The sequence below is a fragment of the Phallusia mammillata genome, chromosome 7, assembly GCF_965637545.1.
Source record: "Phallusia mammillata chromosome 7, kaPhaMamm4.hap1.1, whole genome shotgun sequence".
Lineage (NCBI taxonomy): Eukaryota > Metazoa > Chordata > Ascidiacea > Phlebobranchia > Ascidiidae > Phallusia > Phallusia mammillata.
In genome coordinates, this window is record NC_137258.1 from 7,348,418 (window position 1) to 7,374,227 (window position 25,810).

General features: G+C 38.9%; 4 protein-coding genes across 5 annotated transcripts; 3 read left to right on the plus strand and 1 right to left on the minus strand.

The window, feature by feature from the left end:
• The first annotated feature begins 1,467 nt into the window (after window positions 1-1,467).
• LOC145239200 (orexin/Hypocretin receptor type 1-like) lies at window positions 1,468-9,836 on the plus strand. The gene is made up of 10 exons (XM_080102485.1): window positions 1,468-1,867; window positions 2,964-3,142; window positions 3,628-3,877; window positions 4,073-4,188; window positions 4,585-4,680; window positions 6,801-6,873; window positions 6,959-7,071; window positions 7,743-7,849; window positions 8,832-8,950; window positions 9,331-9,836. Exons 1-10 carry the CDS (start codon window positions 1,621-1,623, stop codon window positions 9,486-9,488), a joined length of 1,458 nt encoding a protein of 485 aa, XP_079958611.1. The 5' UTR covers window positions 1,468-1,620; the 3' UTR covers window positions 9,489-9,836.
• A 281-nt stretch (window positions 9,837-10,117) lies between these two features.
• On the plus strand, window positions 10,118-14,182 carry LOC145239401 (serine/threonine-protein kinase mos-like). Its single transcript, XM_080102713.1, has 9 exons — window positions 10,118-10,844; window positions 11,140-11,563; window positions 11,668-11,750; window positions 11,960-12,063; window positions 12,253-12,342; window positions 12,505-12,667; window positions 12,758-12,879; window positions 13,196-13,413; window positions 13,887-14,182. The coding sequence occupies exons 1-9, from the start codon at window positions 10,479-10,481 to the stop codon at window positions 14,027-14,029; spliced, it is 1,713 nt and encodes a 570-aa protein (XP_079958839.1). The 5' UTR covers window positions 10,118-10,478; the 3' UTR covers window positions 14,030-14,182.
• A 1,485-nt stretch (window positions 14,183-15,667) lies between these two features.
• LOC145239289 (4-galactosyl-N-acetylglucosaminide 3-alpha-L-fucosyltransferase 9-like) lies at window positions 15,668-20,168 on the minus strand. Of its 2 annotated transcripts, XM_080102594.1 has the most exons (4): window positions 19,785-19,843; window positions 19,601-19,716; window positions 18,741-19,044; window positions 15,668-18,407 (listed from the first exon to the last, which is right to left on the minus strand). In XM_080102594.1, the coding sequence occupies exons 1-4, from the start codon at window positions 19,785-19,787 to the stop codon at window positions 17,868-17,870; spliced, it is 963 nt and encodes a 320-aa protein (XP_079958720.1). In that variant the 5' UTR covers window positions 19,788-19,843; the 3' UTR covers window positions 15,668-17,867. The 2 variants fall into 2 exon arrangements, with proteins under 2 accessions (XP_079958720.1, XP_079958719.1); XM_080102593.1 differs by having other exon boundaries at window positions 19,601-20,168.
• Window positions 20,169-22,938: 2,770 nt separating this feature from the next.
• On the plus strand, window positions 22,939-24,706 carry LOC145238890 (uncharacterized). The gene is made up of 4 exons (XM_080102169.1): window positions 22,939-23,001; window positions 23,054-23,924; window positions 24,033-24,073; window positions 24,470-24,706. The coding sequence occupies exons 1-4, from the start codon at window positions 22,965-22,967 to the stop codon at window positions 24,586-24,588; spliced, it is 1,068 nt and encodes a 355-aa protein (XP_079958295.1). The 5' UTR covers window positions 22,939-22,964; the 3' UTR covers window positions 24,589-24,706.
• Window positions 24,707-25,810: the final 1,104 nt, after the last annotated feature.

Sequence of the window (25,810 nt, forward strand, 5' to 3'; positions counted from 1 at the left end):
TTTTAGAAAATCGTAATTAGCGGTTCGGGTTCGGTTCGGGTTTAATGATATTAACCGCTCAAACCGGTTCGCGGGTTCGGGTTCAGTTCCGGTTCGACTCCCTGGTTTTTCAGAAATACAACAAAAGCTATAAACTCGTGGAACGTTATAGCCACCAAGCTCGCCATCTCACGGACAGTGCGCTTTTACTTACGTTTTTTAAATTGGTTTCAGTGCCTGATTTTGTATTGGTATTAGTTTACTATCTTGGATACTCAAGAGTATTCAATTTTGTAACTTACCAACATCTTACAAGACGAGTTTCAGATGATCAATTCCTGTGTTTTAAGTTTTGGGGCAACCATCCACTTAAAATGATAAATAATGATAACAGAACGGTTTCGCATACACGTACAAATTGTATTGTCGAGACACGTTTGATTTGTACGTTCACCATTAATGTCCGATGATTTAGTGTCACACAACGCGCATTTGTGTTCTAATAAATTGCCACAAAAAGCGCTAGAGACTGAATTTAGCTCTTAGCCTATACACATAGACAACTATTTTATTCAGGGGAAGCTCTTGTATGTAACAGACATTGTTTGCTATTTTGGAACACCTCTTGCACTAAAATACAAAATTAGATTTGTACGCAGATTTGAATGAGGGGTGAGTTTGTATGAAACATTTTTCGTCTTTAGCAATTTACATTTTTTTATGATTATGTCAAAGTCTTCAAACGTTTGACAACATCATTGTAATATGTTAGCCAAAGCAAAAAAAGTTAAAAGCACCATTGTCCTGGTAATTTGGCAAATTCTTGTATCGCATTTTAAATTAGATGAAAAGCTTTTTGTCCGTCCCCGGGTGTTTTACCACGGGCTTTGGGAAAAAACACCATTGTCCTGGTCATTTGGCAAATTCTTGTATCATTTTTTGTGAAAATTGTGTCTTTGTAATATAATACGTGTTAATCGAATTTGCTGAGTCGAATACCGCATTTGAAAGGTTCAATTATTATAGATAGGTACGACATAAAGGTTCTGCTTTCTGTTGTGTGAAACATGTTTAAAAAACAACAATACGACAAATATAAATGTTTGACTTTTCGACGAAAGTAATTTCGGAGCTACAGTTGAAAACATATAACTTACATCATATGCCGCCACTCGAATCATTTCGTACATCGTCGTTAGAACCTGGCTATGAAGTTTTAGTTTGCAGCATTGATTGATTCTAAATATGTGCAAGGCAAGCACCATATTTTGCAGCAAGAACCTTTTCGAACTGAAAATTTGATATTGATGCATTTGCATGTGAAAATTTCGAAAACTTACTGTGTCGTTTCGAATTTCGAGTCAAACAGTGGGCAACATGCGCGCAGATTACGTTTCATGCTTTCGGGCTTCGCTAATGACAAAGCTTCCGGTCATCGAGTTGCGCCGTTAAGCACGCTCGGGCTCAACCGCTTGCGTGCATTGCATTCTGCCCAGCGCGCACCGGTTGTAGACGTCACTTTTACGGCTCGTTTAAAAAGGCATTTGCTGCTAGCGGGCGGCCAGAATAGCCCTGAGCGCGTGCGCCGTGCAACCAGCCATCAGTCGTGGATACGTTTTCCAGCGAAGCCCAGGTGGGACAATGGTGGAGCGATCCAATTCAAGTTTAAGGGCAGTAAGTTTAGCAATGCTTGATAGGGCCGTTATGAACGATACCACTGCTATTGCTGGTTCTGCACAAAACGACAGCGACACAAGACAGGATTATGATTATCCGCTCAAAGACTTTGATATTTGGAAGCATTACTTGAGGCCAAGTCACGCGGAATGGTTCGTCATCTCGTTGTACGTGATTGTTTTTGTCATTTCCATCGTCGGCAACTCACTTGGTAAGGAAAACTATTTTTGGATTATGTTCATCTGGTCGTTAGTGGTAGTATTGTTAAGGGTCGTTTGTCAAACCGATCTTGCGCATTTTAAATTAGCTGAAAAGCTTTTTGTGCGTCCCCGGGTGTTTTACCAAGGGCTTTGGGAATATACATTTTCCTGATCGCTGTATCAAGTATCTATAATCGATGGGGATCATCAATGAATATAAATCGCTCAAATGACACAACAGGACCAATAACATGCAACAAATCGATTGATTCATGTTTTCTTGTTCGATAATTTGTTGAAAATGACAGTTTGGTTTTAACTCTTTGATATACGGGGACAGTTTACATTTTTTTCTCGGATTGAAGCTGTTTCCAAATAACGTATATGCTACACAGAAGTTCCGAATACAAATCATTCTATATTCGTTTTATGTGGACCAACTGTAAAGCGGAAAATTAAGCCGCTATTAGTTGGAATGAAAACGCGAAGTCACATTGCCGCCTGCGGAAGGCTTAAGACGCGCTAGGGTTCTCTAATCTAAATCATGCAGCCTCTATTTGCGGCGTAACATAACGACACACATATGTACGCGAATGACCGGGTGACGCAGAAAATTGCAATGCGACCGAGTAACAGGCTGCAATTAAACGAACGTCATAAATATTGCGTAACTTGTTTTGGTACCTTGTGCCACAAAGCTGGCTTATACTTGAGTTATTAGAACGCCATTCTCAATCCCCGAGGGAATTTTACAATTGTTTGTTTTTCTGCTTTGCAATGGCGTGCAACCGAATTTAATGTCAATCGTTTGGCGTTTATGTGAAAAACGCCTGTTAAACAAATCGCACGCAAAATGCTTAGTGTTTTGGTCTTCTTCTGTTTAAATAAATATTCGATGACTAAACAACTTTTTGCGTAACACAATTGCGTTGTGATGGTATATAGTTTGTAAGTGCTAATTAGCCAACATAAAATGCAGTAAAAAGCTATTTGTTGGTCCTGTGCAGTTACATGAACCTCGGTCTTGCCTTAAGCAGCATCACGCCATTGTTCTGATGTCGATCATATGATTTATACCGGGTCCGCCACTTGTGTTTTGTCGCGCAGTGGTGGCGTACATTCTCCGCCGAAAGCATTTGCACACCACTGTGAATTACTTCATGCTGAATTTGGCGCTTGCCGACGTACTGGTGACGATTATTTGCCTCCCACCAACCATGATGGTCGACTTTCTCGAGTCCTGGCTTATGGGACGTTTCCTCTGCAAGCTTGTCCCTTTTTTGCAGGTAGGAATTAACCCACATAAAGATCTTAGTGATAAAACAACCTGTTTACAGGACAGCAGAAAATAAATTTAATTAATTCGTGTTTCGACCATTGTAGTTATTGAGGCGTTTTGCCCTGCGGAAGATGCATGGAATAGAAAAATGTATCAAAATAAACCTTTGATCATGTTCTGATTATAAACAGATATTGGTGGATTTATCGTCGTATTAATAAGCGAAATAATCCTGGCCCAGTATAATGATTTTTTGTGAAATTTGAAAATTTAATGAAATTTATTATGTTTCTTTGTCTGTATGCTATCTGTCTGTTTCAAAACCCTAGAGTCCGGTATTAGTCACAAAACTGCAACAATCCGATATGCAAAAGGTTGCCATAAACCGCAATCGTTACCATTGGCACAAATCCTACATCATGTCTGCATAAATATTCAAAAACATACGACCATATTTATATGTGACCATAATGATATTCCTATGTACAACAGATGACTGTCACTCTTGTTTCCTCTCTTACCCTTGGTGCAATTGCTGTAAATCGATGGTTTGTCGTTTGTCATCCACTGAGGTGCAGTACTTTTCACAAATCCTCAAAGTCAGCTGGCATGGTGATGGCCGCAATTTGGCTCTTCAGTCTTTCAACGCTTTGCCCTGTTGCATTCTTTAACGAGCTAACACCTGATTTTGAGGGTTATGAGGAATTGTCTTTGCTGATGTCCTGTGGAGAACACTGGCCAAGTAGCCTACAGACTTTACAAACATATTTTTTCCAACTTAAATTATTAAAACACCTTGCAGTTACATCTTGTTGTTGTTCTTTTTTTTGAAAATAAATGCATGCAAATATAAAGTTGAAAATGTTGCAAAAATCTTCTACACTAATTTAAAACGTACAAAATAGGAACTGTTTTATAATAATGTTTTGTATTTCAGCATTAACCTATCAGGCAGCGTTTCACACTTATTACGTCACAGTCGGATACGCTCTACCGCTTTTCATTCTGGGTGTGACTTACACGAAAGTTTTCAAGGCTCTTTCACGAAAAGAGGTGATTTAAATACGAAGCAAACAAGAAAAATAAAAATGGAAAACTGTTTTTTGTTCATTTTAATGTTGCATAATGACATACGAAGGTTAAGGAGTATTATTGTCTTAAAGTAAGCCCAAATCACTTTGTTGAGGGTTAATGTTGTATTACCGTAGATACGAACTATTAAAAAAATTGCATACATATAAACCCTCTAGGATGTAATCAAGTGGGTTTTGACCTCTTTGACTGACCCTTGTCATGGTAGAAACATGAAGTGGTTCCTAACTAATCGATCACATATCAATGCCTGTGACTAAGCCATGTTTCCAGGACATTTACCAAGTTCAATTTATAAACCGCAAGGATTGACGTTGTATGGCGAGACAGTCTTCAACATTTATCCATGTTGTCTAGATTCCTGGTTTTTCGTTGGCTGGACGATCCAACTGCAAGTGTAGCGACGTCGAAGCAAGACGAACAAATGACAATCTTGCCAGCAGTCGATTACCGGTATAACCCAATATTCTGTTTGGCATTGTGTCGATGTGTCTCTCTGTATATGCTGTTGGCACGCCACAACCGTATGTCTAATTAACCTTGTAACTTCGTGCGGTGGCCATAATAAGATAAGCAGTGATCAGGTGCTACGGGATGAAGAAATAATGCGTAACCACGTTAGGGCTGTCACGTAAAGCAAGACACCAGGCTAACACGCACAATTAGGTGCCAGCCTGCAAAAATGTGTGCGTTAACGTAATAATGAATTTATAAGTGAGCAGTGGAAAAAACACAAAAATTTACCAGTCAAAACAAAAAAACTCGAAAATTGTTTTTAATTTTACATTTTTTAAAAGAAAATCCCGTTACCAAAATAAACGCGCATTCATATTTTTAAAACACACAATGGGTCACAACATTATTTGGCTGCCGTTCCCGGTGGGATACTACGCTCAGACATGGGGTCGAATACAGGCGTCCTGTATTCGAATACTTTACGAATACCTGCATGACTGTATTCGAATTCGTGAATACTTTGGTAATTTTTGAGTGACAGCAATTCGAATGGTATTCGAATAAAACGAGTCAAGTATTTGTATTCATGAATTGTTGACCAAACTACAATGACCAGTAATTCGAATACTATTCGATTAAACCAAGGCATGTATTCGTATTCATGAATTCTACGCACTTTTTGAAGTTCGGCAATTCGAATTGTATTCGAATAATGCGAGTCAAATATTCGTATTCACGAATTGTTTCGTAATGTTAAGGTGGCAGCAATTCGAATTGTATTCGAATAAAACGTGTCAAGTATTAGTATTCATGAATAGTTGACCAAAAAACAACAACGTGTAATTCGAATACTATTCGAATAAACCCCAAGCGTGTATTCGTATTCATGAATACTTCGTCCTTTGTGAGATGTAGCAATTCGAATTGTATTCGAATTAGTAGTTCTAGTTATTTGTATTCACGAATTGTTCAGTTGTTGTGAGAAGCAAACAATTCGAATAGCATTCGAATGCACCAATTCGGATATTTGTAGTTGCGGAAAATAAAAGAAAAAGGCGCCCCGAAACTTAAAAGGTATTCGATCAAAAGGTAACATGGGTTTATGAATTGCAAATTTATTGGTAAAAATGTAAACGAACGAGCTTTTTGTTGCCACATTAGCTTGACTGATTTAAGTCTCCGTTATATAAATTTCACCAAATTTACATGAGATGTTTGCTTCATGAACACGCTACACCTGTCATGTGCTGAGAACAACCCAATGTTGCAAGCTTTGTAACACAATTCCATTTATGTAACGTCACAATTAAACTTCTATGTGTCATTGTTTCGTAACATGAACGAAAACTTGTCAAAACAGGTCACCTTCACTGCCAATTTGAATTGTAGTCGAATCTATTTGGCAAAAATGTGTAGCAAAATATTCTCGACTACTCCTAGTCTGGAGATATTTGACAATTCGAATTGTATTCGTAAAAATGTAGTCATGTATTCGAATTTATGTATCTTACGTTGCCAAAGGCTGACAACAATTCGAATTGTATTCGTAAAAATGTAGTCATGTATTCGATTTTGAAAATTGTTACGTAACCACTGGCTGACAACAATTCGAATTGTATTCGTAAAAATGTAGTCATGTATTCCATTTTACGAATTGTTACCTTGTCAAAGGCCGACAACAACTCGAATTGTATTCGTAAAAAATATCGTGTATTCGAATTCGCAAATTCTTAGGTTGCCAAAAACCTACAACAATTCGAATTGTATTCGAATAAATTTACCCAAGCTATTGTATTCGTGAATTGTTGGTTCAAAAGATAACATCAACTATTCGAATTGTATTCATGTACCATCGAACGAAAGCCAAAATTATTCGAATACAGCACGAAGGTAGCAAAACCTGTATTCGAATGCATTCGAATACGAATGACGAATACGAATTGCCCCATGTCTGACTACGCTTGCTCGAGGTTGTAATGATTTATTGTGGAGAGAATTCAAAAGCGTACAGAATCGATAATAGAGAAATACAACCCAAATGCAGACTAACACTGATTTAGAATATTCTGCTTTGTGGAGCTACAAATGATGATGAACGCCTTTTTTATTTTTGGCAGTTGAACTCGGCGTCTTCCATTATCAGCAGCGTCACAAGCAACTTATATGAAAGACCGCCGTCATTTACCAAAGGTAATAATTTAAATCAAAAGTAAATATACGTTAAGTTGGTCCCATTTTTCCTTGTTAACCTTGCGTGCCTTTCTTGTTTTGGCAGAGGCAAGACCTTTGGTTCAAACGCGGCGAACATCTTCCATGACACGACGTATCAGAAGACGCATCTCTCTGGCAAAATCTGACAAAATTGTTTGTCGTAAATGTTCAGCGAAGGTAAAACGCTATGTGCAAATAATAACAACGAAAAAACACCCTTCAGACGAAAAAAAACCTAATATTTTTTGGATTTGCTCGGCGCTTCCAAACGGCATTTACCGGCTCAGCAAATCACCAGGCATTTAATTTGCATACACCGCAAATATCAAAAAATTAATCCATTAAATTAAGACAGAAACACGCATCAAATCATTAAATTCATATCCAGCGAGCTGCTTTTCTTTCCGTTAAGAGTTGAACTATCACGTACCAATTATTATTTTTATCGATTGTGAGTCATGTATATACGAAGTTTACACACATCACTTCGATAAGCTGGCAGGTAAAATTAATTTGGCACTTTATTGTTTAATTCCTTTCAGATGTTCACCAGATTACAGGATAAAGCGTTTATTGAAGAAGGACCCTCGCGTAAACTTCTTTCTTACGTGCACATTTTTAAAGAAAATTAAAACTCGAAACCGCAGTTGCCTTGATACGGGCATAAATATTTAAAACTGGATATTAATTATTAATACTTAAGTGAGATACCCAATTATTCACTAAAATCTCATCTAAAGGAATTTGTAAACTCAGACATGTCAAAACAACCTTTAAAATTTTCGAGCTCTACGAGCCATTTGCTTCCATTGTTGGTAGAACTATTTTGCATCTCACGTGACTTACAGATCATGCTCATCCATGCGCGGAAGAAAAGTGCCCGGATGCAAGTTGCTCTCATCGTCGTCTTCGGTCTTTGCTACGCTCCTGTCATGATCCTAGATCTTGTACGAAGGTAAAATGACCTGTAATACTTTAAATCTACTATTAGTTTAAGCATTCTTTTTTACAATTAAACATGATTATTGCTCTACAAAGCCCTGTCGTTCTGGTGGGCAAAACGTCAGCATAATTGCAACTTTTTAAAAAACGACTAGTAGACCAATGTTGTTTATACCATTACACTAGTTAATCGACAAAAGTGTTAAATGGGCAACATTGTGAAGGCGAAACGCTTGTTCATTAGCTTTTTACATATACATTAATGTACTATTGTTTCTATTTGTTATGAATGTAACAGTATTTTTATGTTTTAAAGTTTGTATTAATTTTCACCTTTTGTGGCAGCTACTTAGCAAACGTTGACTTCATACAATAACAAAGATACTTTGTCCTTCCGATTTATCCACGTTTAATGGCATGGTCCTGTGGTCTACAAATAATAATGTAGCAGTACGGTATTATCTGATATCTGCGTACATGATGACCCGATTACAATCGTTCCAACATAAACTTAGCCACAGTGTCTAAATGTCAATGCACTAGGGACATACGTACCAGAGAAAACATGCTTTATGTCAGACATGCTCGTATAACAGAGAGATAATAACATCAAGAATAACTGACATATCTGGCCCTATAATCAGATATTATATAGCAGTGGTAGCAGATGTTGTAAGGTAATTTATCCTGTTTCTTATACCATATTCCATATCGGGCAACTTGGTAAGCTTATTTCTTTTTTTAACATAACTGAAAACCAAATCTAGTTATTTCGTTATGACCAGTTTAATACTTAAAAAGTATTTTTATTGACTTCCATTACACCATATTAGTTCACGATTTCGTTCGATAGTACAAATCTAAAATCAACATTTTACACTGTCAGCAGCAGCACAGACTAAGTATAAATTTAAACCATACTTCCACAAGAGACACACAATAATTGTATTAAATATTTCACAATGTTCTGAACAACCAAATCTACCTTTCAACAGAGCCTTCGGGGGATTCGGCTCAGTTAATCGCGGAACGATCTACTTTGTCTTTGCGGTTGCTCACCTGTTAATGTACCTCAACAGCGCCCTCAACCCCATCATCTATAACTTCTTTAGTGGTAAGTTGCTTTAGCTCTAATATTTGCCTTGAAGTCGTTTTCTTTTAGCGCATACTTACGCAAGAATATAATACCCATAGTCATTGCGGCCAAAACTATCGTGTCTATCACATGTTATGTCCAATACGCAATGCCACAACAACGCGGTCGAAATTATACCTTACTTTATGTTATTCAGAAAACAATTGAAAGATGTGAAACAGGCAAATCAGCTAAATAGGCATATATACCACTTACTATGTGTGTATGTATTTACATAATGGTGTGCAACTAATAGGTATGGCATGAATTTGGGACAATTAGGGTATAAATCAATATCCAGAATGACAGACCATACTTTCTTACAACAGCAATTAAATATTTATTTGCATTTTCCACAGCTCAGTTTCGAAGAGAATTCCGTTCCACGTTTCGGTGCTTCCAAACATCAAATGATAATCGACAACACACAACTCACCATGCCACTACGGGAAATTATACCCGCTCGGTGTCGCTGCAGAGCATATCCAGCCCTTCAAGACGGAGCACCAGACGCTAAAACCTTACCAAAAAACAGCAACATATTTCCGTTTCTGCAAATGCGAATGCGAAAATACTAAACTAAATAACTACGATTTTTATGGGACATGAATCATATTGTTTAAATAAATTACCCGGTTCCCGAACAGTTTACTTCCAAGAGATTATATTATTCTAATTTTTAAGGATTTTTATTACACCACTATGTTAACAGAAAATATATGGCGTAAGATTTCTGAATTATTTATTTATATGTCTTATTTTTTTGTTTCGTTGTTATTGATGAAAAAGTTGTTTTGTTGTACTGTGTGCTGATGTTTATCGTCTACTGTGGTTAAAATGTCAGTAAATTACATATTTAAATATACTTGTGAATATTTTGATAGAAATCCTTCGTTCGCATTAAAATACTTAATCATAAGTTTATCGTAATTAGTAATTCCCTGCACTCAAATTTTTAAAATGTAACTTACGTTATCAATGACGTCATTAGATGACGTCCACGTTTTCGCGTGCTTAGTTTTTATCGCATTTCCAACCAGCTGTTTCTAATTTGTTTGCGCGAGGTGCAAAGACAGATAACAGATGGATGAAGTTTTGTTATAAAGCGGTCTGTTTGGTACTTTGCACCCCACAACACAATGTGTGCCAGCCTCAAAGGATACACAGAAAAGGAAAAGTGTTCAGTCACATAAATACCTTAAATAACAGCAGTAGATGCCAGTTTATAAGCTGAACAACTTTTTATTGAAAACCAGACACTGTAGCTATATGTCGGACTATTTCAGTCTCCCAGCGTACTTGTAAACAGGTACAATTTAATAACAAGATGTTAATGTTTAGTGCAAAGCCAAGATAGACAGAGGGAGAAACCTGTTTTTTAGGCTGTATTCTTGGCTTTCGATTAGAAACTGCGAAAACAAAATTATGTGATAATTATTATCTGAAATTTTCTTCCTAAAATAGAAAAATTAAGAGTTTGGTCAAATACTATCTGCACAAAATCAAAATGTCATCACCTGTTACCAAGCTTCGCAAATTTTCCCGCCTCTTCTCGCCAAGACCGGTTAGTCCACGCTCATCAGATTTACCTTCAGCAGCCGATAGCATTCACAGGTTTGCGCCTGGTGTTGCACATTCGCCTACAGCAAGGTCAACTCCAAAGCTGGGCAACAGCATTGTTAGTCCTGGAAGCTCGCTGCCCAGTAAAAGGAATATCTCAGAACAGTGGAGTTACACACCGACCGCCAACGCAAGTCAGATGATGGCAGGCCAATCCCTCGGCGGCGTGAGTCCGTATAAGTTTCTGCCACATGCGTCGCGCAAGAGGCATTTTGGCATCAGTGACTTGCCCGAACATCGTCACAAGGTTAAGGTGAGCGTCAGTGACTATGAGTTCGCGTCAGACAAGTTGACTTCTTTCACTTCATGTGCCGTATGTTTTTATAAGATCTAAATTTAACTAAATGAGGTTTGTCAAAAATGGTCAAATTGTTGATAAACTATATTTTAGTTTATTTGGTTCGTTTTGTCACTTAAAAATCCGCCTATTTCCAAATTCACAATTTTATAATTCTGTCAAAATAACTTTGACATATTTTAGGTTTTTAGCTGATATATTTTGCAATTGTACAAAAATAGCTTTGACAAACTTCAGTTTTCTTTTGTAGGTTCATGATTCCGCCAACCAGTCGACTCACGACGATCACACGGCTCATAATCATATGACCAAAAAATGCAGCGTCTTTAGTGCATCAGTGGCTCCTGCTTCTACTCCCAAACACGGGAATCGATCCCAGATACTTCGGCTTTCTGGAGTAGCTCTTTCTCCAAGTTCAGTGTCCTGGTCATCTCAGAGTCCAGTGCCACTGTCTGGTCATAATAACGCCACAAAGTCAATTTCATCACCTCGTCATTTTAAATGGAAGCGTTTCGCGAGTTGCGGCGTCACAACCAGTTTGAGGCACACCAAGCGGTTGCAAGATGTCATAGAGCAATGCCCATCAGGAAAGTTTTACTTTTGGGAGGACGATGAATCTGAGCTGATCACTTCAGAGCAGTTGGGACGCGGTGGCTTTGGAAGAGTGTTCGAAGGTTGGTGTGGATTTTAAATTAGCATCAATTTTGTGGAAATGTGGAATTAACATGATTTTGTGGTATTCGGAAAGATATACTGACACTGTTGTTTTCAAATTTAGGTCGATACCGTGGGGAAAAGGTGGCGATAAAGAAGATCGAAAATGCGTTTAAATCGAGACAAGCTGTTCTTGAAACTTTGCAGGTAAGGGAAAAATTAAAAATCCATATATGTGCACAATCTTTGTATTGGCGAATAAACGCACAATAACACATCACGAAAAAAAAAGAAATGCCAAAAAGGGTGGTTAAACCTAAAAGGAAGCAACTAAGAATTCACATCGGAATATGTGGTGCAGGATTTTTTACAAGATTGTGATTATGGTAATGTAGTTTTTCGATTGCTTTTAACAGGGTGAAATGAACGGACTTCGTTTGCGACACGCCAACATTGTCCGAACACTAGTGGTCGTGCAACCTACACCATCGCCGTCCAACAGCAATTCGCGCAGCTACTGGTAAGCCTTTGCATATAAATTCATACACTAATGTGACACATAATACGCAAAACAGTCTACTATACGTGTGGCTGTGAGTAGAAAATAACACAAAAATGAGGCAAATTGAATAATTTAATCAGATGTAAAGTTGATTAAAACATATTTGTGCCAATGACTGACGTTAATTTTTTGTTGCTATATGTAAAGCTACGTTGTGATGGAACATGCCGGCAACAGAAATCTTTCACAACTGATTAATGATATTAAAGAACCTATAACCCCGCAACGACGATACAGGTAAGGACCTTTACACATTGGTATACGAGCTTTGTTTGGGTTCAATTAGGTAGCAGACATACAAATATTTGCTGAATGAAATTGGTACGTGCCCTTCAAAAAGAAAAGGCGTTAACACAAGTCAAAAATATTTCAATCTTTACAATTCTTTGTATATTGCAGATTTTCTGCGGATATTCTTCAGGCCTTGGATTATCTTCACAGCAAACGACTAGCTCACCTTGATCTGAAACCTAGCAACGTAATCGTGACGCATGATGACGTGTGCAAAGTGTGCGACTTTGGATCGTGCTTGCGTATTGCCAACGTCGATGAACCCCAGCAGGTAAATTTCTCATCATGGCGTGGTTGTGAAACAAATTTTCTGACTGGTCGTAAAAAAATACTGATTTTTGTTCATTGATTGCTTGTGCAGGCGGACAAAAGTATAAGAGACCCGAATTGTAACATTACCGGATGTTCTGACTCCATAATGAGCAACTCCACAATGCTCTCAGCACCATCATCATCAAAGTCATCCGGCTCGGCAAGATCGTCGTAAGTATTATATGCTTCGCCAGTATTAAGTACAGAGCCAGTCTTAGTTCCTCGGATTGGTGCATGTTCAGAAATTGTACATCACATTTGGTATTTTTTATTTTATGGATGGCTAAAAATCAGTTAAACGGGACTTTATCTAGCAATAATTTCGACGCGCAGATTACAAGAGTTAAACAGGTTCCTTAGGTCTTATCACATTGATGTTTTTTATTCAAAACGCTATGTCAACCATTTCAATTTTAAAATCATTGAAGGTACTGTGTGACTAAAATCTCTGAGCGATTGCAATACTTCAATACGCTTTTGTTTGCAGATCGCAGCTTATGGGGACTTTCATCTACCGGGCGCCGGAGTTACTTCGTGGTTACGTGCCTTGCACCAAATCGGACATATATTCGTTTAGCATCACAGCATGGCAGCTATGGAGTCGAGTCTTACCATACGCTGGTCAACACAACCACGCAACCGTGTTTGCTGTTGTTGCATTTGGTGCTCGCCCGAAAATTCCACAACCAAGCACTGCGTCGCCAGGTAAGCATAACGACTGTTTACTAAACACAAGAGTGATTTAATAGTGTATTCTGCTGGCATCAATGTCCAAAAACAAACACGTAACCCTTGTAGACCCAACCATAACTAAACGATCGCCTGTGTTTTAAATATACCAACACAGTTATAATCAAGCACTTATATTAACAAAGAAATTTACTTAAACCATTTCCTGAAATCAACGAGGTTTCGTCGAGTATGTAACCGTTCTCGTTTGCTAGGGTGCAATGGTTTGTTCAATTCGCTAAGGATTGTACGGCGATGTCGCTTTTTGTTCGTGACAAAATCGCCGTACACCGAACAATACATTCCATAACAGCATCAAATGTCAGTTTAAATCCTTCGCATGGAGACGTGAAGTCTGTTTTATTTAAGCCCTCACTGACAATTTTCAAACGTACTTTTCCAAGTGGTTTGCTGGTAAAAGTTATTTTATTTTTCTGTTTACTTTATAGTCAGTAGCGCATGTGGAATGGCAAGTGCGGAAAGACTTTACTTCGACCTTATCGCATCGTGCTGGAGTGCGGACCCCGAACAGAGACCCACTGCAGCTAATGCAATGGCGACAATCAAGACTTGCCAAAATTTGCAGAATTAATAAAACACAGATTGACGGAGATATTTGACATTCGTTTTTGTAACATTCCTTCACTTTTCCAAAGCTTTATTTTTTGTGATGTTTTCCGATATATATTGTTCTTTACCGCCCTTTTCTCATATTTCAAAATACAAAATACAAAAATACAATGTGTGTAGTGTGTGAGGTCGGCTACATATATATAGAGTAAACCTCGGTTGATCCGGATCCATTCGGACCATAAATTTTGTCCGGATTAGGCAAAGATCCGGATTAACCAATGTTGATTAGTTAAAGCTCTATCACATTACAAATCATTCGTACCTGAAGTTTTGTCCGAATTTGGCGAAGATCCGAATTTACCTAATCCGGTTTAACTGGCGTCAGCGCAACACAACGTTTATGGGGGTTACATATACATATTGTCTTGCTGGAATATGTGACAACTTTGCCCTCACTGGGAAAAAAGTTACAAATTAATGCATTTGCACATGCGACCTACCCATCCAATAGAAAAACACTTGCGGAAATAGGTAGTGCGGAATAAATTGGCCGAATGGTCCGGCGCGCCTGACCCACATACAGACATAAAAAACCTGATCGGGATTCGTCCCCGGGAGAGTCCTGGGTTCGAACCCCGTGAAAAAAAGAAGAGAGATAATGAAAAAAAAAAAAAAAAAAACGCATTTTTAAAAAGTGCGGAAATTAATTGCTTTAATAGCCCAAGCATTTCATCGAGGCTTAAAATCAGTTAAACAGGACATTATGCAGCAATAATTTACAAGCGCAACAGAACTCAAGGGTTTGAACATTTCCTTAGGTCTTCTTGTGCGTTTACAACTGCCTGTAAATAGTCTGCCAAACTATTTTGTTTTATTGTGACCTTGACCTTAACAAAGGTATAAACTTCACCCTCTTTCGGGTTCACAACGCCATATCGGTTGTGCGACTGATATTCACGTGCAACTAGCAACTATAACTGGAACTGCTATTGATTAAGCTTTTGTAGATGACAAAAATAGCATGTATGGGGTTCTGGATGGCGGCGTATATTCGTTTCGGAACCTAATTCGTTTCTTGTTTGTACGCGTGACAAATTTCATGTAGGTCGTGATTATTGTATTGGCGCATATTTCCTCAAAGGAGCGGGGACACCGGCTATTGTTTGTCTCGTCCTCAATTCAATAACCATTTGTGATCGGGTTGGCTAGGAAAACTAAACCAAACCGCCCTACAACGGTAGGCTTAAATGATGTTTACCAAGGAACTGTCTACAGTGGCATCGCTTATTGATTATGAATTATCAAACGGTTTTCAATGTCGGTTGATTAACCCCACATGATTTAATTGGTTGAACCTATCATAGTTCAAATCGCATTAACATTCAAGAATTGTTTTTGTTTTGTCATTTTCAAACTGTAACGACATAGCAGCTACAGACTTTGGGCGAACTTTCAGATTTCGCATAAAACGAACTTCATGGTTAAACGCACTGAAGTACAGGCCTAAGAAAAGTTCGTGGTGAGCTTGGTAAAAACTGATAACCATTACAATTCACATTGTTCATTCGCGGAACAAACCGCCTGCGGTTGCTGTGTTTAAAGCAATACACGTCACTTCCGGTTAGCTATAGCTGTCTCATTGAAAATCAGCCGCATAAGCCAGCAATCACAGATTTATTTCCAGTCCTCAGGCAGACAATACAAAGCGGTAGCCTGTTCGAAAGAAACACAACCCACGGTTGGGCATATAATACCATGACAAGCACCAACTGTTGATGACTTCAATATAAAGTAGTTATTACGTTATGCCAGCTGGATCTTTGCCAAAGATGGCCCACTTTAGCAAAAGCTGTACCATTACTTATAAAAATTAACAAAACAACTTGTAATTATTGTAAAAAAACACATGTAATTCAACGTTAGCTACCCGATAGGTACTGTTGTCCAAAGAGTGGCTTTAATAGGCGAAGAAAGCAACGTGCACTTGCATAGCGGTTTTGCACATTTGTGCGAAAAGAAAAACATAAACGCGAAAGCTTCACAGTAAAAACATACAGCATAGTTAAGGCATCGATTGTGTGCTCACGATCGCCATTCAAGACAAAGTAGCATAACGGGAGCAGATACGCTTTTTAACGCTAAATTCTTGCCCAATATTCTTTCAACAAACTGCGTATGTGACTGGATCGTCACTGCTTTTTAAGACAAGCGGAAAACAGTTCAAACACGTGCTTTACCGAATATTAGGCTCAAAACAGACAAAAAAACAAGTTTGTGTGTGCATTCGTATAAAATAATATGTCCCAATTTGCAGTACTAACGCATAAGTTCTGAACGTAATGTGGTAGAGTAAATATAAAGGTAGAGTAAATATATGTTGAAATTCCTTAAGAGATGAAACATATTTTATCTTACCAAATCACATTTATCTGGAGTTGATTTTTGCAATAGTTGCAAAATTACCTTTTTAAGAAAAAAAATCTTCGAAATCGGCATGGGGTAAAGAAAACAAAAGTTTGAGAACCTCTGTTGCAAATGACACAACAACAAACTGCACGTACAAATAGCGTTAGAATATTTTAAATTCATGACATTGGTCAATACAGTCACAACATTACTTGGCAAAGTATGCTCGGTCGTTTTACGTGACGGTTAGAGTCAATCACTACTGGTAAGGTGCTTGGTACTGAGCTTTCTAGTGCAAGGAAGTGTAAATAGAGGTAAAAACACGGTTCGTTTAGCAATAGTTTAAGGATCAACATTTTAAACAACGTCCATATATATACATATAAGTCATATATATGTTTTATGATGGTAAATAAAGGCACAAACGGCACAAGAAAAATCTACACTGTAGAACAAAAAAGCAATTTGTCTGCTATGATTAGGAATGCACAATTGTAAAAAGTCACCATATGGTTTATTTTAAATGCCATTCTATATTTAAATTCTAATTTGCTTTTTCAGTGGGAGCTGTATTTTGTTGAGTCAATAAATAACGTAGCGCGTTACAGGGCACCAGTTTCGTTTTATAAGTATCAAAAGCAAATTTGAATTATTTAGCCTGGGGTAAACAAAGGCACAAAAAATATGTTTGAATACGAATAGCCGATAAAAAAAATCGGATTTCAGATTCAACATTTTCGTAATTACAATTCTGGGACTTAAAACAACATATAGTTCACCACAGGCTGTAAAAACATTCATAGGAAGTCACAAGGGACAAAATCGAAACGCATCATGTAGCAACGGATGGATGGTGTGAGCATCCTGAGTACAGTGACATGCAGCACACAATAGAGTAGAACATTTTCACAATGGCCTGTTGCTCTACCACAATTATATAAATATCAACACTTTGTCGGAACTCTTCAGCCTTTACAGTGAGCAAGCGGGCCGTAAACTTTGGTGTCTATTTGGTTCAGTTAGCGTGATGGGCAGCAGTACTTTGCGAAGCGGAACTGTATCGCATGGAATTCAATTTACTTTGTTTTTATTTAATGTACAACAGTAAGAATAGTATTATCGTTTACTGCTTCTTTTGATTTGTTTAGGGTTTCTCCTACTAAAAAATCTAAAAAACGTACACCATTTATCGAGGGTAAAATAATCTAATGTGCATAAAGCGGTGCATGAAATAAAAGTACAAGTGTCGACTGTACACGTATAACAGTACCGTTGGCCCACGACTAAATTTAGAAAAGCTATACCGCGTACCTAATAGCTGTAACCGGAGCTTAGATAGGGTCTTAGCTTCCTTAAAGCACGTCACGCTTCCATGGCGCATCTCATACCTGCGCATTGTGCGTTCACGCGGAGCTCCACAGTAGTTTTTTCCCCTTGACCCGTGGCATCAGTTAGTGATGACATAAGCCCTTTTCTGCGCCTTGCCAGGCTTCGTGAAGGCTCGGTATGACTTTATGGGGCATCGACAAACCCTTTTTGCGAGCGCGGCCGTGCATTTGAACAAGGCTACATAACTTGCAGAAACTGCGAAGGTCATTTTCGCGGTTCTCCATACGTAGCCTGGTTTCAATGCGCTCCGGATACTTATTCCACGTACGCCATTGTAAATATTCAGCGTAAGCAGTCTCGTTCTTCACTAGGTAGTTTAGATACTCTACCATTTTGGCAGGTGAATCAAAGTCTTGACTATGGATAAATGACTTGGTAGGCGCCACTTTTAGAATGTCCTTTTTCCGTGGTCCCCACACGATCGGCACCGCTCCCGAACGCAGTCCATTAAACCAAAATTTCTCAGTAAAGTAATCCTTGCATCCAATGGAGTTTTCAAACGAGAAATAGAATTTGTATTCCCCCAGTGCTTTGTAGAACTCCAAGGAGTAACGGTTACCAGCCAGTTGTTTGCCTCCGAAGCAACCGCCGAAGGTGTCGACCTTTGACACAAAAAGATGTTTATTTAGGTAAAGGAACAAAGACGCCCGATTCAAAGTTTTTTCATTCACATTTCAACAGAGCAGTCGTATATAATATGAAATTGTGTGATGAAACGCCTGTTCCATGATTGACTTTAACTGTCTTGACTTTATTTGTTGTACCAGTCATCGAATGTTGACCATGTAAACATTGCATTTTCCACAGGTAAACATGACTGCGCCTTTATGAAGCATAAAATGACAACTTAGGGGAAAGGCAGTACCAGGTAGATGAAAACAACGTAAGGTTTTAATAAAAACTACGTAGGTTATTCTAAAGAGTTCAATATATACCTGTAATCCGGCATCCATTAAACTCTTTGCGTAGCTCATGCGAGGTTGGTAACAGTTGCTAACAGCCCAGGCAGCAATCTTGTCCGAACCGCGCTTTCTTTGCAGTAAATCCTCCAATTCGGTCTCACCGGCTTTCTTCAGCTCACGCAGTATAAGATTAATGCTACCGTAAGGTGCGTACACATCAGCATCCGTTCGGTAATGAAACGTAAGATTGAAAAAGTTGTTCCATGTGCTACTCCCACCACCACTACTGTGCAATGGACTTTCTAAACTCCACCAAGCAAAAAGCTGCCACGGCTGCCTAAAAACGACAACAACAAAAGGCATCATTTAATGTTGCATAATGCATTCATCTCATCCTTAATTCGGTTTTGTGGTACACTACTGCAGTACTACAAAACTTTTTTAAAACAGTTTTATGTAAACATGGAAAAGGGCATTGGAATAGGGTTTGGAGAAAACCTCAAATGTCAGCAAAGTTCTCTCGCTCGACACTGATTGCACGTCAAACATGCGTCCAGTAGAGCATAGCAGGAATGCGGGTGATCTGGTCAAGCGTGTCAGTTGTGTCAGTAAGGCCCGGTCTACCCCTTGTCCAGTAGCACTGTGACGCCCGTTAATATGAAAAGGCGTGGGTAATTGGGACGTGTCTGTTATTTTCAACGACCTGCTTCTAAAATCCGTAATATGGGGTTTGGTGCCACCCTGGATCGTCATTGAGGGTTATAACGAGAGGTAAAAAACCGGTTATTTTCTACTGGGCAACAAAACGTTTGCTTTTTGCTTTACATAACAAACTGAGCAAAGGCATACTGAAATTATTTCATTGCGCACAGTATGTTTTTGTTTACATGTACCTGTTTTGTGGTAAACCGGAACTCGAGAGACCATCGAAAGGGAATACTACAGCGTGAACCTTGTCCATGTTCGATTTGTCGTATGTGACATCGCATCGCACGTTGCCCAAACATTCCTGTGGGTTGGCCATATAACCAGGTTTGCCGTTGATGTTCTTCCATATCACTATAGTGTACGGCTTACCATGTTCGTCCAGCATATCAGCCTCGTCAAATGTAAAGTCAGAAATGTTTGGCGGTCCCAGCGTAGAAGTTAATAACGGCGAACGAATGTTTATTACAGCTGGGGAATGTACGGCAAGCTCTGAGTCAGGGTCCACGATTAGCTTTTCGTTGCGATTGCGATATGGTCTCTGCAAGAACAGTACACCAGCTACTAGTAATCCTGCCACAAACAGTCGGGATGCAAGTCGTGCAATCTTTTTTTTCATGATGACAGTACGGTACCACAATAAGAATATCCTACAAACGGTAATTAAGGCAACTGACGATTATCATAACATGATAGACAGTAACTATAAAGTTGTCAATCCTGGTCTAAAAAATGGACCCTGGAATGTGTAATTGTACTTGTTAATTGTTATTTAATCTAAAAATACTCATAAAAGCAGTAAACGCATTTCAAATCGACCCTCCAACAACAACAACAACTAGCTAACTCGAAAATTTAGCATTAAAACTGAAGATACTTTCCCTAGGTCTCTCATACAGCAGATATCTGACTCCAGCCACAGGTTTGGACAAATACCTGACGGTTAGCAGCTACTCACAAGCCAGTCAGTGTGCAAACAAGAGAACACGTCGTAAAAAAGGCGAGGACTCATTGCGGGCAAAAAGCAAATCACCAGAGGTTTGTCACCAAGAGAGATTCGGTTCTCGTCGCATTGTACAATTCTATTTGTGTAACTTGATAGCGTTTGTGGCGATGATATTAAATCCGTAGATGAATGGTCTGCCCGTGTGGAAGGCGCTGCCACGTTGTTCGATTCTTGTAAAAACTGAAATCCAGCTGTAAAACCGCTTAAGTTCTTACAAATTAATAATGAGCTTTGGAACACTATATACGGATCCAGTCATAAGTTTAATAATGAAAATAACGGCACAAAAATACGTAAAAAGCGACATGCTTTATTGTTCAGACGTTTCGGCAAATGCTCATATCGCTTATGATGGCATGAGCATTTGCCAAAACGTCTGAACAATAAAGCAGGTCGCGTTACAGGTCTATTTGGGCCGCGTTATTTTCATTATTAAATAATGAGCTTGTTTTACGGGTACGGATAGTACGGGACATTTAGCAAAGTGACAGATCTGCACAAATTGCATGTCGTGCAATGTTTATCGACACTTCTTCGAATTCCGACTTTTGCAACTACAACTTCTGCTCCAACTGAAATCATTTCAACCTTGTGACTAAACTTAACCGTGTACCTTTAGTAAACAGCTTAAACTCACAAGCAACACATGTCCTTAGTTTTACTAATAGGCGGCAGTAATCACACAGCGTTATACGTCACGCTACGACTGCATTCATAACTAAGCCGGTAACAATTACTCACTGCCTTTAAATGTCACTAAGCCATTTAGCTTTGGTAAGTTTTTCTGAATAATTTTGCTTTTATGTGGTTTCTTTTGTTTACATTGTTTGCTGCTTGAATCTACAACCTGAATTGATCATCGCTTTTGTACTCAAAAACTATTTAAAGTTCTATTTTTTTATGAATGAATATGATTATACATGCACATGACTAGATTATAATTTAATTCATGTTGCACCTACAAACTTAACAAAGTGTCTTCATGTGCTTACATATGAAAGCAAACCGTAAACAAAGCACCTAACTGAAACCTGCAGTCCTATGCGGTGAACTACGTATCTGCAAACAGTAAACCGAAACTTGTTTCTTACATGTTCACCTAAAAACCCACTTAAGTTGATAGCACAGACCTGATGGTCCAATAAACCAACTTATTTTGTAGATTAACTGGTAATGTCCAGCAATGTCCAGCATCTGCCTAATTCCACCTGCAGCTGCACCCGCTTGCTGTTATACATCAGGAAGTTGGTCGTGCGCTGAATCAGGTCTGCTGGCGGTAAGTCACAACAAATCACTCTCTGAGGCTTGTGACGTCACAATGTATTTTCTAAACTATTGTTATAGCTATCACACATGAAAGGGTTCAGCTGTGCTGTGTACATTCCTGCCTCCTGGTGAGTGGTTGACTTATGACTGTGCAAGCTAAGACCTATATCAAAAGCCTGTAACGGACCGTAAAATTGCCACTTCAATACCAAGGACAATGGTAAGCGATGTTGCGCCTGGTTTCGGAAGCCAGTTTCAGGAAATTTCTGCGCTTTTAAACAGTATTGTCTCCCAAGTGGCTGTCAGAAGTTTGGATTATTGTAAAACGAAAACTGTTGATGATGCGCTATGTTTACCAGCTGCCCCTAAAACACGAACGGACGACAAGTGCGAAACTGCCCATTTTTGCTCTGTTGGTGATGTGTTCAGTTTACCAGGGTGTCAGCAAAACTTTGATTTGACATTAGAAAATACTGTAGCTGAAATTGTCAGTGAACTGGTCTCTTCAACCATGGTTACCTGCAAATCCAGCAGCCCGATTCAAACATGTTCTTCAAAATTCAGTCAAACAGACAAGCTGTTGCCTGCTTACAAAACGAAAAGTGAGCAGTTTTCATGGTTGCAAGTCAACAATGAAGTGACATTTCTGATGGAAGACATGCTTGACCGCATTTGTAACTTCAAAGCAATTGAAATCCAAACAAGCTCAACTGAAAACGGTACTTCCAAACAATGGCCGGATCAAAATATATCTGATCCTACAGAATGTAACAAGATTGCTGATCAATTGCCAAGTAAAATAAGTCCGCCATGCAGTAGCTCTTCTAGAGAAGAAAACGCGTGTCCAATGCACATACTCTCAGAAAATGATAGCCCAACTCCAAGCTCCGACATTTTTCAGGGTGGCGATATATTGGCAAGCTCTAAACAAGACTGTCCACCGCAAGGCTTATCGCCTAAATTAAAAGCTGAAGCTGACCCTTGGTTGCAGTTTGTTTCAGGCACTCGGAGTCCATCTTGCCACAATGCTGACCCTGTCAACAACGTCGATTTCTTAAAATGTAAATCGGAATGTATCTCGCTTCGTGATTTAGAAAAGAGCTCTCCAAACGAGATGGAGTTACCGACTGAAAAACGGCAAACATCAACTCTTATCAACACCGCTTCGGGTCAAATCATTTTACGGTACGAGTAGAAAAAATTGTATGCTATTTGTACATAAAAGCTTGCAACCGTTTGTTTACTTCAGGCCCACCGACATAACAAACAACTCCACCGTCATGAGCTGGAAGCCGTACGCATGGAAAGAAAGTGCAGGTAGCTATTTAATTTAGGTGTGGTTGCAAAACAAATAGCCATTCTTTCGCAGACGCTTACGCTATCGCTGGAAAATTTCCAAACTGCCAAAATGAAATTCCAGAGCGCTCATTACCAACCCCTACCCCAACGCCTGACAACGATCCATCAATCAACTCCCACTTACAGGGAGGAAACGAGTATGTTTCTAGCGCGACAAGCACGCCTCAACTGTTCGACAGTTCACAAATACCAAACAACCAACACGACTGCGGAAACATTTTGTCAAAGGATGCAATATCACAAACAAATGCTGATGATTTTTTTACTCGTGTTGTTCCGGCTAGTGATTTACTCTGCGACAAAACAATGGTTAACCAGTACAGCGGGACCCAAGGGAGCCAGGCCAATGACCGATTTGTTCCTGAAGTGGAAAACAACATACAGAACACTTCTTTGTCTCATCAACTTGTTGATAGCCCACATGTCACACCTTGCAGTGTGAGTAACGTGCCAATATATAATGAAGAACGTTGCTCTAATCACACGAATGCCGAAGAGGATTTAAACGGTAGCATATCAAACCAATGTCGTCCTGATGCTAACTTTCCAATGACGGACAACGCCGAAAAAAGTGTGCAAAATGTGTCTGTACCAACAAATTGTGAAGAGGACGATGGCCAGATTTTTTACGACCTAGACTCTGTCACAACATTGCCAAGCGCGAAGGTAAATCAAACACTCACTGTATCAGACGTGCTTAGCCAATTCCAGAATCGGGATTTGGATCAAGAAGTCCCTGTGACGAAAGATTGTGAACTAACATCAACCCAGGATAGTGACGATGAATCTATGCACCCATGTAATAACAAACAACATGTCAAAATGCAAAAGGAAATTCTATGTGACACAAGTGACATGGAGTATGAAACAGAGACGAACAGGTAAACAAGACATTTATTGTTTATGTTGGACAAGCAAGTTGCATCTAGTGGTGTTTCGTTCTGTTGTTACATTTTTTAAAACCATTTATCGTTGTTTTCTATTGACAGTTTCTACGACAAATTCTATTCGTCAAAGATGCAAAACGCAAGTAAGTTCAAAATAACCTATGATGGTACAATAAACCTCGTTAAAACCGGATTCGGTAAACCCTGATCTTTGCATAATTCGGACAAAACTTGAGGTTCAAAAGATGTGTAAAGTGATAAGGCTTTAACTAATCGACTTCGTATACACCGGATCTTCATATAACCGGGAAACATTTTTTGGTCCAAACGGGTCCAGATTAAGCGAGGTTTACTGTACTTCCTTATCAACACTATCAACGTTTGCAGTGATTTTGTAAAAAAGCAGCGCTGTGTTGCCAAGAAAACGAATAGCTTGAGCCCATAAAATAAAATACCTTATACATTATGTTTAGGTTGTTGGCAGTCTGTTAATATGTAAGTTTTTGTCTTAAACCATTTAAGTCTCGAAACATTTTTAGGGGCAGAACGTTTGGAAAGGTTACAGCCGCTTCGAACTTGCGTGCGGCCACGTCGAATAGGACTCTCACGAAAGCACCGGGTATCACCTCTCCATCCTCGCTACACCCCGTACAAGTAAACTAGTATGAGTTGCGTTTTACCAGGTTTGTTGGTTTGCCCTTAGTCGGTTTTCATTTCTTAGTTTCTGTTTCGTATGTGCAAATTTCGTTAGTTTGTTTCTGATTGCAATTATTTTTGGTACGTTTAAATTATATTTACGTTGTTAAAATAAAAACTATAAATTTGATCTGGCTAAATTGCAAACCGATTCGAATAGGCTTCTTTTTTATGTCTTCATACCTCCTCTACCTGTGCCACATTATACTGCTTTACAGCTTAACTTTAGCCTAAATACTAGCCCATTACAGTTAAGCAAAATAAAGCTAAATTTTCGCAAAAGCGCACAGGCTGTAACACTGGCGTTGAAAGCAGACTGCTGCCGTATACACACAAGCAGGAAAAAAATGTTGATCGAGTACGTCCGCTTTTGGTTTGCCACAACACGTTGCTAAATTTCCCAGAACTGTCAAGGACATTTCGGTATACATGCGGCTAATTTTCCACGACAATTTACACAAGCGACATTGGTACTCAAAAAACGCTTTTTATTTCTAAACTGAGCCTGTGGTTCGTGGACATAGCCGTCGTAAATTAAACAATTACTTATTTGCAACATACAGTACTTGATCTAGACGCCAGCGCCAAAAGCAAGTGTAGAAAACGTTGTAGAAATACTGCAGCCCAACTCGTAGTACAGTCTTTGTAGGCCAAAGCCTGTATCTCAACATACTGCACAAGAGGTGCTTTTCTGAAATAACGTCTTGCATGCCGTAGCTGAGATAGCAAGAAAGCTTTGTGACTGGATTGCCTCTGTCAGCATCTACTTGCCAGACGTAGCAACATCAATTTGTTAGACATGAACAATAAGCCTTTCAGGCAGTCGCGGGGCCCATAATGCATACAGTAAATACGTTTTTACATTTTTCATACATTTTTCACGCACGCAAATCAATCACAACAAATCATTTTTTTCACGCATGCAAATCAAACACAACAAATCATTTTTTGCTGAAATCTAGCATTAATACTTCTCTACAGGCAATGAAACCAATACCTACTTGGCATATTACTATGCAAGCAACCGACATCCTGCTACTGAGGTCTAATGCAAATATCCATAATGTCAGTTTAAAAACTTAGTCCAAAGCAGGTTCTCGTATTACAAACGCTTGGTGGAAACAAAAGGTCGAAAAACCAACACTACAAAGCAAATTTAAACAAGGTTGGCTTGAAAAAAATAA